Source organism: Oncorhynchus mykiss, chromosome 15 (assembly GCF_057628025.1).
Source record: "Oncorhynchus mykiss isolate SJ-2025 chromosome 15, ASM5762802v1, whole genome shotgun sequence".
NCBI classification, from domain to species: domain Eukaryota; kingdom Metazoa; phylum Chordata; class Actinopteri; order Salmoniformes; family Salmonidae; genus Oncorhynchus; species Oncorhynchus mykiss.
In genome coordinates, this window is record NC_143036.1 from 51,736,367 (window position 1) to 51,750,996 (window position 14,630).

Here is a 14,630-nt window from a genome sequence, read left to right on the forward strand (position 1 = left end):
TTACTCACCTGCTTGGATGTCAGTTGGCAGAGTGGCGAAGACGGCCATCTTGAGAGTCCTTTCTTCAGGTGTGACATCCACAACCTCCAAGAGGGAAGAGATGGGCTCTGCCTCTCTATTAGGGGTGATGTCCACAACATTTAGGTGGAAAGAAGCCGGATCTGCCTCTTTGTTACGGGTGATGTTCGCAACCTCAAGGTGGGAAGAAGCCGGATCTTGCTGTGTCTTAGGGGTGATGTCCTGAACCTCCAGGTGTGAATTAGGGGGGATTTCCACAACCTCCAATTTGGAACAAGCTCTGTCTGCCTCTGTTTTAGGGCCGATGTCCGCAACTTCCAGGTGGGAACAGGCCGGGTCTGCATCTGTCTTACATGTTATGTCCACAACCTCCAGGTTGGAATATGCCGTGTCTGCCTGTGTGTTATGGGTGATGTCCACAACCTCCAGGTGGGAAGAAGCCGGGTCTGCCTCTATGCTAGAGGTGATGTCCACAACCTCAAGGTGGGAAGACGCCGAGTCTGCATCTGTGTTAATGGTGATGTCCACAACCTCCAGGTGGGAAGAAGCCGGGTCTGCCTCTGTGTTAGCGGTGATGTCCACAACCTCCATGTGGGAAGAAGCCGGGTCTGCCTCTGTTAGGAGTGGCAACAACAATCCTGATGAGCTCTACTACTACAAGTCACCGAGATGTCATCACAACAGGTATCTGTCAGAGTGCTCTCTATCATTGCTACTCACCTGCTAGGATGTCTGGAGGTGTGGTGGAGATGGCCGCGGCGACGACAGGGAGGACTGGTAAGGTGGCTGCAGGGGGCTGGAAGCAGCTCTGTACCTCGTCAGCCACAAAGGCACAGACAGATCTCACATAAAATGGGCTCTGGAGGTCATCCGTGGAGAAGGACTGACTGATTCTCCCGAGGATTGACCAGACAGATTCAAAAGCCGCAGCGCGGGAGAAAGGGATTTGAGGAGAAGGGGCCTTTAACATGCTGGAGAGCTTCTCCACTACGGCCGCCACCATGCCCACGGCCATCCCGCTTATTAGGATTGGGTGCCCTGAATGGCCTTCCTTTGGCTGAAGCCACAGGGCCAGGAGGAGCCTGGGCACCACCTCCACAACCACCTGGGATGGGCTGAGCAGGTTGCTACGGGGCTCATTGGACAGCTCGCCCATAATGCTCCTTACTGCTCTTTCCACAATGCTGTGGACCTTAGGGTCGCTGAAATCAACAAAAAGGAGAAGACAAAGCTAAACGATGCGCAATGTGCTCACAGAGAACACTGTCTTAGTCTGTTTCTGCATAGTTACAGATGTGTAGATAAATGGATCAAGTCATATGCAGGGCAGTACATGGAACTCACATGTCAGCTGGCGAGGTGGAGTGCAAGGAGCGGCGGAGCTTGCAGACAGCCTCGTGCTCTATGTCTATCATTTTTAGGCAAGTGTTGACTTCCCAGGTCTGCCGTAGGAAACAGGAAGTCCGATTAGTGAAATTTCACAACATATCTATTCTGCTGTACTAACTAGTTGTTGAAATACTAGTAAAGAGCTCACTGACTTGTAATATGTGTCTAACTCTCATTGTCTTACCAGCCGAGCGAGGTCATTCCCCTCCTCCAGGGTTTCCTTCCACACCCTTCAAATAAAACACAGAGCAATTCAACTTTCCTGGCTTCCGATTTTTCTGTTGTTTATTTTACCCACACCTCTTGGAGTGCTGCTGGTGGCAGGGAATGGCAGTGAAGGTGAGTGATGACGTGGTACTCACCTCTCCCTAAGGGATTTTTTGCCCTGAGACACCAGCCAGCCGCTCATGTGCTCCGTGGTGACATGGTGTGGCACCTGGCCTTGACTCTGGAGCAGCAGATAGTGGACCATGAGCTTCTTCTGCAAGATGAGGTAAGGTGTGAGACAGTGCCATGAAATACCATATCATGTGCATTCTGAAGGGCCTCTCACAACATTTCACAACTGTTCATGCATCACAATTTGCGAGTGTTATTAAGAACTCTTATGACCATCTTCTCTAAACTGTCTTGAAATACAACTCTCTTTCTGTTGTTTATGTTTTTTGGGGGATGAATCTTACCTGTTTATTGTAATATGTTTCCTCCCAGCAGGCCTGCAGAGTCTGGAAATAAAGGCTGCTTCTGCAGAATTGCTTTGAAGAGAATGACAATAATGATGCTTTGTTATGCACATTGTGCACAGGCTTTTACAGTATGCTAAAATGAATATCTCCAAAGATTACCTTTGTGGGACCATAAGTGAACTCCGGAATGCACCAAATCATATCCATGGTAAAATGGGGTAGAAACGCAGCGCTATAGATATACGGGATGCTCTAGAGATAACAGGGATACGTTAAAGTCGCGAATGATCAATTACTGTGGAGTCGTCCAATATGCTGCACTTAGAGTTGAGTTGTAGGCAATGTTTGGCACGAAATAGAATGTTTACATTCTATTGCTATGGAGAAATGGAATGTGTAGAACCTTTTATAAATGGGTATGCTTCTATGTCTTTATGTCTTGAAAGATTAAGCTCTTTATTTAGTCATAATGTGTATATATGAGGATTGGAACCTGTGTCGATTCATGACGGGAGTATCCAGCTGCATGTTGCTTAGACCTACTTATCCAACCTTGGTTTACAAGTGAAATTAATTGTTTATATATGCCTATACAAATCTATTAACCATATATATTTAAAGCAATGATTGTCAATTGAAAATGTGGTTGTTGTCTTATCCTGTTGTGTCAGTCCTCAAGCACGTTATTCCAATATTTCCGAGCTCTGAATTGAGATAAGGTACACTTGCAACGCTAATTGGTTAAAAATAAGAGTAGGAATGACACTAAACGTATGACTTGGATTATATGCATAATAGTGTAGTAAATAATATCGCTCAGCGGGGGAACTTTTGGTGTGGGGGAAGTCTCCGTTATGTCTCCATGGCGCGTAAAGACCATCACTTCGTTGTCTTGTTGGTAATATACAAATGCATGACAGTCCGCATTGTAATAGTCTAACAGTTGTTTTTCATTTTGTTTCTCACATTAAACAGACATTTGAGAACGGAATTGCTTACAGTTGTACGTATGCTGCACACACACTAAAGCTGTACAGTGTAGTTTGATTAATCAGTTTAAATTGTTTGCAGATGTATTCCCTATTATTTACACATCAAAAGATGTAACATTTGAATTGAATGTGGCAGAACAGTTTAGCATAGAATTCCTGTGGGAGTCTTTTCCTTCAATCTTTTTGCCTCCTAGGCCTCGTTTCTCATTAGATGGGATTTCCCCAGTGCCAACTTCACATGAGATGGCCGCTGTCTACTGTCATGTGGTGCTGAATGACAGATTTCGCTTTACCGATTTCGCTGTTGTCCATGGTGCTGAAATATCCAAGAATTTCAGCACCAAGTATCTTGCTAGTTGGATCGAATTCTCCGCGTTAGCTAGCCAGAGAAATGTTGAACAACATTATCCAACTTAGCTGATCAAATACAGTAACGTTGTGGTTCATTTTCAGAATGAGAGAATTGGGTGAAAATGAGGCGTCAAGACTTACATTCACATTAACCAGGTTTTATTTTACACACAGAGACACACTGATAACACACTGATAATGTAGATCATAGTCTTTGTTGTTTAATTAGTTAAAACCTGCCTTCCCCCTATTGTGGATACTTTAGAATGTTTCACCTTTTTGGGCCCTCACCAGTTTGCATCCCTGAATTACTCAAAAAAATATCTGAATTGGGCTGTCTAAACACAGCCATAGAAACCTGGACATGCTCCAACTGAAATGTTTCCTCCTGTCAGCATTGATGTTGAATTACATTAAATACAACTTTTTGGTTATCTCCCATTCCCTGTAGGTTTGTTGAACATGAGTGGAAATGAAACTCCAGCACACTGGTAACACTAGATGTGATTATAACTTCTCCTGGTGTATTGAACCTGCCTGTGGGTGCGGTGGAGATATTCCTGGGAGGTCTACTGAAGAGGTTGAGTTAGAGTTAGACCAAAACACACATGGGATTGTGCCTACCATTGTCACTGTGCCTCTTGTGGGAATATACAGTATGGTTGTTACTGAGCCAGGATTCCTGGCTGTTTTGTCACTGTGCCTATGTCAATGATAGTTCAGCAACAATCATTTAAACATTATTGCCAGCCATTTTCTCTGTCCTCCAGGATCCCTGGAATTTAACGAGACTGCCCCTGCTTGGCTTGGGAGTGGGACCCTGTGTGCTCAGTCAACGGCATCACCTACACCTTCCCCTGCCTCGCAGTCTGCTGCAGCTTTACAGGATACGGAACGAACACCGTATTATTAATAATGTCCTGAGTGTACAAAACATTCACAGGGATGCTGGCCCATGTTGACTCCAATGCTTCCCACAGTTGTGTCAAGTTGGCTGTGTCTTTTGAGTGGTGCACATTCTTAATACAGACTGGAAACTGTTGAGCATAAAAAATCAGCAGCTTTGCAGTCAGTTCTTGACACAAATTGGTGCCCCTGGCACCTACTACCATGCCCTGTTGAAAGGCACGTAAATATTTTCTCTTTCTTATTCACCCTCTGAATGGCACACATACACAATCCATGTCTCAATTGTCTCAAGCCTTACAGTATTTATTTTTTAAACTATCTCTATCTACACTGATTTAACTAGTGACGTCTCTAAGGGATTATAGCTTTCATCTGGATTCACCTGGTCGTCATGGAAAGAGCAGGTGTTCTTAATGTTTTATACACTCAGTGTTACTCATTCGCACTGACATAAGTTACTTTCAACCATTAACGTGGGCCTTGTTGGGGCCTTATCTGATTGGCAAAGTATTATTTTTGATGTATGGAAATTTTTGTACACAATTCCTATGTAGAGAAGGGTCTCTCTGGTAGTTCAATATGACAATATGATACTCTTGTAAAATAGATGTTTAATCTCAATGTGACTCCCTGTTTAAATAAAGGTTCAATACAAAAACATCAACACAAACACAGGATATGGGGTACGCATGGTATCACATCATTACATACTAGGCCCTTCTGCACCTGCATTCCAGCACCTTTCCAGCATCTGGTATTGACTCAACATGTTTGAGGTGGGGGATCAAGAAATGTTGTGGAAGAGGTGGCCGTTGAATGTATGATTCTGATATGTACAGGTAAGTTCATTGTGTGTGTGTGGGGGGGAGCGCGCCAATGAGTCCATGCATAGTCTATAGTGGGTTTGAATATGAATGAGCAGCAGTGTTGTGATGTGTCCTATCCTGTCGTTGCAGAGTGATCTTCCTTGCCCTCATCACATGTATCGGTGGCTCCTCCTACTTTTTCATCATCGCAGTCATTACAGTTTAGGAGTGATTGGGACACCCCCACAGGACAGCCCCCACACTCATTGCTAGAGATCGAATTTCAGACTCTCCCCAAAACAACTGAACCCCCCAACAAACCGAAAAAGATTTAAGGTGCACACCCCTAAAGAGGTAGCCAGAACAGGATAACTCCCTTCAAGCTCACAAAGACACAGTGGAGGAGGAACTATCCGACACCCAGGGAGAGAGAACGAGTGACCTCAGTCGAACACAGACAGTAGGGAGAGGTGGGAGAGGAGGAGGTTACCCCAGATGCCATTCTTCCTGCTCATGTGAGCAAGGAAAGAGATGACAAGCCTTCTGATCAGGCCAACTGGCAGGCTGAGGGAGAGGTCATAGTGATTCACACCCACAGAGAGAAAGACAACCCACACAACCTCTTGGCTGAGATGAACCACACAGTGGTAGGGGCAGAGGGCTTTCAGGGCTAGCCAGTCAAACAGCCTGCTCTGATCTTCAAGTCAGTTGTATTTAAATTCATGTTCATTAAAGATTTTTATTCAAGATTTGAAAAGTCCCATTTACTTAATGATATCTTTTCACTGTCTGCAACCCTCAAGAACCAGGGTGAGTCTGGGTCACCCTTTTCCTGGGCTAACTCAACTTGCATATTGTCATAGATTAGGTCAAAATGTTCATCTTTTAACCTTGCTTGAATAAAACAATGCATTTTTTATAGTGCACAAGAGTTGCGCTTTTTCTATGATGATTAAAGGTTTTGGTTGCACCTCAACTCAACGTTGGTTGAGCTCCCTCCGTTTTTTGTTGTTGTCAAATACTACTTTTTTTGTTTTGTTTACATGTAGTAAGTAAATGATTAAAAGCATTAAAATTGGGATGTTTCCCACTTATTTACACAACCTACTCCACACTTGCAAAGTTAAAGTTTATAGAAATGTTCTGAAATTAAGTAGTAAACAGGAAAAGCAGAATTGAATCCAATTATTATAATGTGAATAATTTAATGGTCTATGGTTCAATCCCATTTCTGAAGGTCTGATGAATAACTAATGTTGTTCCTCCTCTTCCTTGTGGCAGGCGCAGCAGCACACTGCCCTCCAAAGCCTGAAAAAAAATTGGCGGACTTTCCCTTTGCATGCAGCTCTGCATGGAACATCCAGTGTCACATCCTTGGTGACGTGTGGGGTGACAACTGGGATGACCACAGCAACATCCTCTGGAAAGGGAGAAAAGAGGGACAGAATGTAAACAAGTGCAAACCGTAGGTTCTAAACACTGGCCAGTTGAAAGGTTCTACTAAGATGTCATGACAAACGGCACCTGTCAGTGTTACTCACCTGCTTGGATGTCAGTTGGCAGAGTGGTGAAGACGGCCATCTTGAGAGTCCTTTCTTCAGGTGTGACATCCACAACCTCCAAGAGGGAAGAGATGGGCTCTGCCTCTCTATTAGGGGTGATGTCCACAACATTTAGGTGGAAAGAAGCCGGATCTGCCTCTTTGTTACGGGTGATGTTCACAACCTCAAGGTGGGAAGAAGCTGGATCTTGCTGTGTCTTAGGGGTGATGTCCTGAACCTCCAGGTGTGAATTAGCTGGGTCTGCCTCTGTCTTAGGGGTGATTTCCACAACCTCCAAGTGGGAACAAGCTCTGTCTGCCTCTGTTTTAGGGCCGATGTCCGCAACTTCCAGATAGGAACAGGCCGGGTCTGCCTCTGCCTTACGTGTTATGTCCACAACCTCCAAGTGGGAAGATGCCGTGTCTGCCTGTGTGTTATGGGTGATGTCCACAACCTCAAGGTGGGAAGAAGCAGAGTCTGCCTGTGTGTTATGGGTGATGTCCACAACCTCAAGGTGGGAAGAAGCAGAGTCTGCCTCTATGTTAGCGGTGATGTCCACAACCTCCAGGTGGGAAGACGCCTGGTCTGCCTCTATGTTAGCGGTGATGTCCACAACCTCCAAGTGGGCTGAATCCTGGTCTGCCTCTGTGTTAGCGTTGATATTCACAACCTCCATGTCGGAAGAAGCCGGGTCTGCCTCTGTGTTAGGAGTGACAACAACAATCCTGATGAGCTCTACTACTACAAGTCACCGAGATGTCATCACAACAGGCATCTGTCAGAGTGCTCTCTATCATTGCTACTCACCTGCTAGGATGTCTGGAGGTGTGGTGGAGATGGCCGCGGCCACGACAGGGAGGACTGGTAAGGTGGCTGCAGGGGGCTGGAAGCAGCTCTGTACCTCGTCAGCCACAAAGGCACAGACAGATCTCACATAAAATGGGCTCTGGAGGTCATCCGTGGAGAAGGACTGACTGATTCTCCCGAGGATTGACCAGACAGATTCAAAAGCCGCAGCGCGGGAGAAAGGGATTTGAGGAGAAGGGGCCTTTAACATGCTGGAGAGCTTCTCCACTACGGCCGCCACCATGCCCACGGCCATCCCGCTTATTAGGATTGGGTGCCCTGAATGGCCTTCCTTTGGCTGAAGCCACAGGGCCAGGAGGAGCCTGGGCACCACCTCCACAACCACCTGGGATGGGCTGAGCAGGTTGCTACGGGGCTCATTGGACAGCTCGCCCATAATGCTCCTTACAGCTCTTTCCACAATGCTGTGGACCTTAGGGTCGCTGAAATCAACAAAAAGGAGAAGACAAAGCTAAACGATGCGCAATGTGCTCACAGAGAACACTGTCTTAGTCTGTTTCTGCATAGTTACAGATGTGTAGATAAATGGATCAAGTCATATGCAGGGCAGTACATGGAACTCACATGTCAGCTGGCGAGGTGGAGTGCAAGGAGCGGCGGAGCTTGCAGACAGCCTCGTGCTCTATGTCTATCATTTTTAGGCAAGTGTTGACTTCCCAGGTCTGCCGTAGGAAACAGGAAGTCCGATTAGTGAAATTTCACAACATATCTATTCTGCTGTACTAACTAGTTGTTGAAATGCTAGTAAAGAGCTCACTGACTTGTAATATGTGTCTAACTCTCATTGTCTTACCAGCCGAGCGCGGTCATTCCCCTCCTCCAGGGTTTCCTTCCACACCCTTAAAATAAAACACAGAGCAATTCAACTTTCCTGGCTTCCGATTTTTCTGTTGTTTATTTTACCCACACCTCTTGGAGTGCTGCTGGTGGCAGGGAATGGCAGTGAAGGTGAGTGATGACGTGGTACTCACCTCTCCCTAAGGGATTTTTTGCCCTGAGACACCAGCCAGCCGCTCATGTGCTCCGTGGTGACATGGTGCGGCACCTGGCCTTGACTCTGGAGCAGCAGATAGTGGACCATGAGCTTCTTCTGCAAGATGAGGTAAGGTGTGAGACAGTGCCACGAAATACCATATCATGTGCATTCTGAAGGGCCTCTCACAACATTTCACAACTGTTCATGCATCACATTTTGCGAGTGTTATTAAGAACTCTTATGACCATCTTCTCTAAACTGTCTTGAAATACAACTCTCTTTCTGTTGTTTATGTTTTTTGGGGGGATGAATCTTACCTGTTTATTGTAATATGTTTCCTCCCAGCAGGCTTGCAGAGTCTGAAAATAAAGGCTGCTTCTACAGAATTCCTTTGAAGAGAATGACAATAATGATGCTTTGTTATGCATATTGTGCACAGGTATTTACAGTATGCTAAAATGAATATCTCCAAAGATTACCTTTGTGGGACCATAATTGAACTCCGGAATGCACCAAACCCTATCCATGGTAAAATGGGGTAGAAACGCAGCGCTATAGATATACGAGATGCTCTAGAGATAACAGGGATAAGTTAAAGTCACGAATGATCAATTACTGTGGAGTCGTCCAATATCCTGCACTTAGAATTGAGTGTTAGGCAATGTTTGGCACGAAATAGAATGTTTACATTCTATTGCTATGGAGAAATGGAATGTGTAGAACCTTTATAAATAGATTAAGCTCTTTATTTTGTCATAATGTGTATATATGAGGATTGGAACCTATTTCGATTCATGACGCGAGTATCCAGCTACATGTTGCTTAGACCTACTTATCCAACCTTGGTTTACAAGTGAAATTAATTGTTTACCAATGCCTATACAAATCTATTAACTGTAACTATTTAAAGCAATGATTGTCAATTGAAAATGTGGTTGTTGTGTTATCCTGTTGTGTCAGTCCTCTTAAGCACGTTATTCCAATATTTCCTAGCTCTGAACTGAGATAAGGTACACTTGCAACGCTAATTGGTTAAAAATAAGAGTATCAATGACACTAAACGTATGACTTGGATTATATGCATAATAGTTTAGTAAAAAAGTATCGCTCAGCGTGGGAACTTTTGCTGGGTGGGGGAAGTATACTATAAATGTCTCCATGTGCGTATAGACCATCACTTCGTTGTCTTGTTGGTAATATAAAAATGCATGACAGTCCGCATTGTAATAGTCTAACAGTTGTTTTTCATTTTGTTTCTCACATTAAACAGACATTTGAGAACGGAATTGCTTACAGTTGTACCTATGATGCACAGACACACTAAAGCTGTACAGTGTAGTTTGATAAATCAGTTTAACTTATCTGCAAATGTATTCCCTATTATTTACAAATCGAAAGATGTAACATTTGAAATGAATGTGGCAGAAACAGTTTAGCATAGAATTTCTGTGGGAGTCTTTTCCTTCAGTCTTTTTGCCTCCTAGGCCTCGTTTCTCATTAGATGGGATTTCCCCAGTGCCAACTTCACATGAGATGGCCGCTGTCTACTGCCCATGTGGTGCTGAATGACAGATCTCGCTAGTCCGATTTCGCTGCTGTCCCTTGGTGCTGAAATATGCAATCTCGGCTATTTGCAAATGTATGACCAGCCAAACTTGACCCCACACATACACACACGTTAATGGTAATCTCTCACACACTTTTGAACATTGCACAAGTGTGTTTGTTTTAATAAAGATGCGAAGAATTAAATCAATGTGTGGATGTTGATTGGACAATGTATAGGTGCTTTACAGAAGCCATTTTGTGGCATTCCCTGTAGCGTGAATTTGACTGGAGCATGATCAGATTGCTTTGTTTAAGCCAGAAAGGAGATTTGGTCTGAAAAACGATGCTCAGCAGGCCTAGCTAGTTAGCTAACATTAGTTAGGTTAGGGTGTAGGGTTACGTTTAGGAGTTAGGTTACAGGGTAAAGGTTAGGGTTAGGGGAAGGATTAGCTAAAAGGGTTAAGGTTAGTGTTAGGGGAAGGGATTAGCTAACATGCTAAGTATTTGAAAAAATAGCTAAAAATTAGTAAGCAGTTAAAAAGTTTCTAGTTAGCTAAAATTCTCAAATTGGCCGTGATGAGATTGGAACCCGCAACCTTTGGGTTGCTAGACATTCGTGTTATATGCCAGCCCATCCACCCTGACGAAACACCCTTCTTTCATTTTTGTCTTAAGTAACTATCTGTCTTATATATCCATACCAAACGTAACATATAATACAAAATCGTAGTGTCTCGGTCCTCAGATTTACATTTTCTATGTTACATCTAGTCAATGAGACCAGGCTGGAGTCTGGAGTCCAATTGGAGTCTCTCTTTCACTCTTAGGTGTTGTGCTGGCTCTGGATGCAGGTGCCTACGTGCTATTGGGCCTTGTCGTCCTGCTGATCAAGAGGAAGCTTCAGGGAGACCAGGAGGCAGCTGAGGGTGTGGAGCTTAAAAAACACCCAGCCATGGGGCTCTATAAGTAGGGTAAAACAGACTTGGTGAGTTTGGTTGCAGCTGCACTCTGTTTAGAACTTAAGAACTACTCAAGATTCCCAGGAGATGTTCCATCTAAGAGGACACTGCTGTAGAGTTCCATGGTCATCTCCATAGTGATTGGCTTGCGGTGGTTCCTGTGGTGCGTTCCGAGTTCGTCGACCCAGCTCTATCCATTTTAGGGGCATCTCAAATTATAGGGGCATCTCAAATGACATTTGTCGAGTGCAGCACTACTTTTAACAATAACCATCTGCTAAGTGAAAGGTTATTTGTCTCAACAACTGTTGTTTTAAGGAGTTGGTGTTGTTGTTTTCCTGTATTGGCATTATTATTGTGATGACGATTCTATTATTGTAATGAACATTAGTCCCCACTTGGTGACAGCACAGAGCTGATGTGGTCATGTCTGTCAAGCGATTTTATCAAAAAGAGCCTCACACATCTTTATTTGGCAAAAGACTAATTGTTACATGAGACATTCAGAATGTGCCTGGTGTCCTTTTTCATGTTTGCAAGCCTGTCTCTTTCCTCAGTTCTTGTTTCAAGAACTAAGTATGAACGCCATATTGTTAGCTCATCACAACTTTTGATAGACTCATGAAATGATACAATACAAGCATTTTTCCTCTTCGCTCTGTCATCGTTGTCTCTCCACCTCCCACTCGTTCACATCCCAGACTCCTTCATCTCCATTTTCTCTCCTTATCCAATCTCCTTAACCCACCCTTTCACTGTCTCTCAATTCCCCAGATCGTCAGTAACACTCAACAGTCTCATTTTAATCTATGAGGCATAAGAAACACTATAACCATGATGTATTATCTTATAATAAAACATACAGTACCAGCCAAAAGTTTAAAGGGTTTTTCTTTATTTTTTTACTATTTTCTACATTGTAGAATAATAGTGAAGACATTAAAATGATGAAATAATACATGGAATCATGTAGTAACCAAAAAAGTTTTAAACAAATCCAAATATATTTTAGATTCTTCAAAGTAGCCACCCTTTGACTTGATGATAGCTTTGAATGCTCTTGGCATAAAGAAAAACCCTGGAATTAGTAGGTGTGTCCAGACACTGGTACTGTATCTAATGTAAAATTGTCTGAGAGAGGAATCAAATTATCTCATGCAACTTTAGAATTATATGAAGTATATCATGGTAGAACTCTGACATTTGGGTCAATCGCTTCCATAAATGGGGTGAGTGTGTGTTGAGGATCACTGGGGAGGCTGGGGGAGAATCCTGCATCCAGCAGGCCTAGCTAAACCACAGGTGGGTGTCAGTCACGTCTCCCCTAACTCAGGCCTATGGGTAAAACTCTTCACTTAACGACTGTAGGAGCCTTTCTTTGTAAGTCTCTGTCTGCAGGCCCCCTATGGGGCCTGTCGGTGGTGGTGTAGGCAGAGTCTCTAAGGAGAGGACTCTCGGTAATCAGGGTGTATCTGAGCGCAAACGACCTCAGAGCCAGTCATGCTAGCAACTTCCATGGAGTTTGACTTGAACTATACTGAACAAAAATATAAATGCAACATTCAACAATTTCAATGGTTTTACTGAGTTACAGTTCAAATAAGGAAATCAGTCAATTAAATGAATTCAATAGGCCCTAATCTATGGATTTCACATGACTGGGCAGGGGTGCAGCCACAGGTGGGCCTGGGAGGGCATAGACGCACACACTGGGGAGCCAGGCCCAGCCAATCAGAATGAGTTTTTCCCCACAAAAGGGTTTTATTACAGACAGAAATACTCCTCAGTTTCATCAGCTGTCCGGGTGGCTGGTCTCAGACGACCCTGCTGGTGAAGAAGCCGGATGTGGAGGTCATCGGCTGGAGTGGTTACACTTGGTCTCCGGTTGTGAGGCCGGTTGCATGTACTGTCAAACGTTGTAGGAGGTTTATGTTCGAGAAATTAACATTAAATTCTCTGGTAACAGCTCTGGTAGACATTCCTGCAGTCAGCATGCCAATTGCACATTCCCTCAAAACTTGAGGCATCTGTGGCATTGTGTTGTGTGACAAAACTGCATATTTTAGAGTGGCTTTTTTTTGTCTGAAGCACAAGGTGCACCTGTGTAATGATCATGCTGTTTAATCATCTTCTTGATATGCCACACCTGTCAGGTAGATGGATTATCTTGGCAAAGGAGAAATGCTAACAAGGATGTAAACAAATTTCGGCATAAAACAGTCGAGAAAAATAAGCTTTTTGTGCGTATGGAAAACTTCTGGGATCTTTCAATTCAGCTCATGAAACATGGGACCAACACTTCACATGTTGCGTTTACATTTTTGTTCAGCGTAGCTACTGTGGAATTCCCTTTTCCTACTACCTTCATTTCACCTCTTTTCACCAGACGAGTGGGTTGTGGAGCGTGTGGACTAGGTACCGGAGACTAGGTAGTGGGATGGAGGAGAAGTGGGTGACATGATGTGTTATTGATAGTGCAGTAACTACATTTGAAAATGAACTGGGAGTTAAACCTAGTTCCTGAACCCGCCCCTGAGCAAGGCAGTTAACCCGCTGTTCCCCGGGTGCCCAAAAACAGGGATGTCGATTAAGGCAGCCCCCCTGCACCTCTCTGATTCAGAGGGGTTGGGTTAAATGTGGAAGACACATTTCAGTTGAATGCATTCAGTTGTACAACTGACTAGGTATCCCCTTTTACCTTTCCAATTATCCACAATATTGTAGATGTTATCTCCTTATCTGCAATATTGAAGTTGTTATCCCAACATTTTGCCAAGAGGTTACCTCCATTATATAAGCCACCTAAAAACACACCATCTAACTTTGTGCCCAAAGAACTTAATTCAATATTTTTGATGTAAAATGAATGTGTGGTTTCCGCACATGTGTTGCCTCCCCGAGTGTGAGCTTACCAGGCCAGACCAATCACAGCCGCCAATGATGCTGATGATGAGAATGCCGAATACGATGACGTGTGTGTGTGCGCGTGTGTGTGGAGTAGGTGACTCTTGCTCTGGATTCAAGTTTCTTGAAGTGAACCTCATCCCTGCTAATGGAAAAGCAGGACTATATTTGGAGGGGGTGATGTCACAAGTGGTTGACGGTGAAGCCTATATCTGTGGGAGAGCCTGTGTGTGACAGTGTGAGAAACCACTGACAGTAGCCTGTGTCTGTCTTAGGATCCACTGGCGATTGGGTTTAACTACTGAGGGTGAGTTGACCAGACGATTAGGATTCGTATTTGAACTGAGAGAGTTGGAGGCCAGGACACTTATACACCATACTATCCAAAGTATTTTTTTTCTGTTTTCCCTGTGGGGTTGAGAGTAGGCTGTTGTGTGGTGTGTCTGTTTGGTGGTCTTTGATTTCCACGGTTCTCTAGACCACAGAACTTTGACTGTTTCCGCTGTCATTCTATTATAAAGTATTCTAGTAGCATACACTGGACATATTGGATGGGTGTAGGTTACACTATTCACAGGCATGTGCATCCCTATTCCCAGGCATGTGCAATTCAATGGCGTGTGTGATTACTTACTTACTTACTTGATTAATCTTTTGTTTTCATGCAGGGATCTCGCGTGCACG

General features: G+C 44.1%; 2 protein-coding genes across 2 annotated transcripts; both read right to left on the bottom strand.

The window, feature by feature from the left end:
* On the bottom strand, positions 1–1,740 carry LOC149978097 (uncharacterized). Its single transcript, XM_090199031.1, has one exon. The coding sequence runs from the start codon at positions 607–609 to the stop codon at positions 1–3; it is 609 nt and encodes a 202-aa protein (XP_090055157.1). The 5' UTR covers positions 610–1,740.
* A 4,599-nt stretch (positions 1,741–6,339) lies between these two features.
* LOC110490182 (uncharacterized) lies at positions 6,340–8,194 on the bottom strand. The gene is made up of 4 exons (XM_090200279.1): positions 8,124–8,194; positions 7,500–7,981; positions 6,693–7,223; positions 6,340–6,571 (listed from the first exon to the last, which is right to left on the bottom strand). The coding sequence occupies exons 1-4, from the start codon at positions 8,192–8,194 to the stop codon at positions 6,402–6,404; spliced, it is 1,254 nt and encodes a 417-aa protein (XP_090056405.1). The 3' UTR covers positions 6,340–6,401.
* Positions 8,195–14,630: the final 6,436 nt, after the last annotated feature.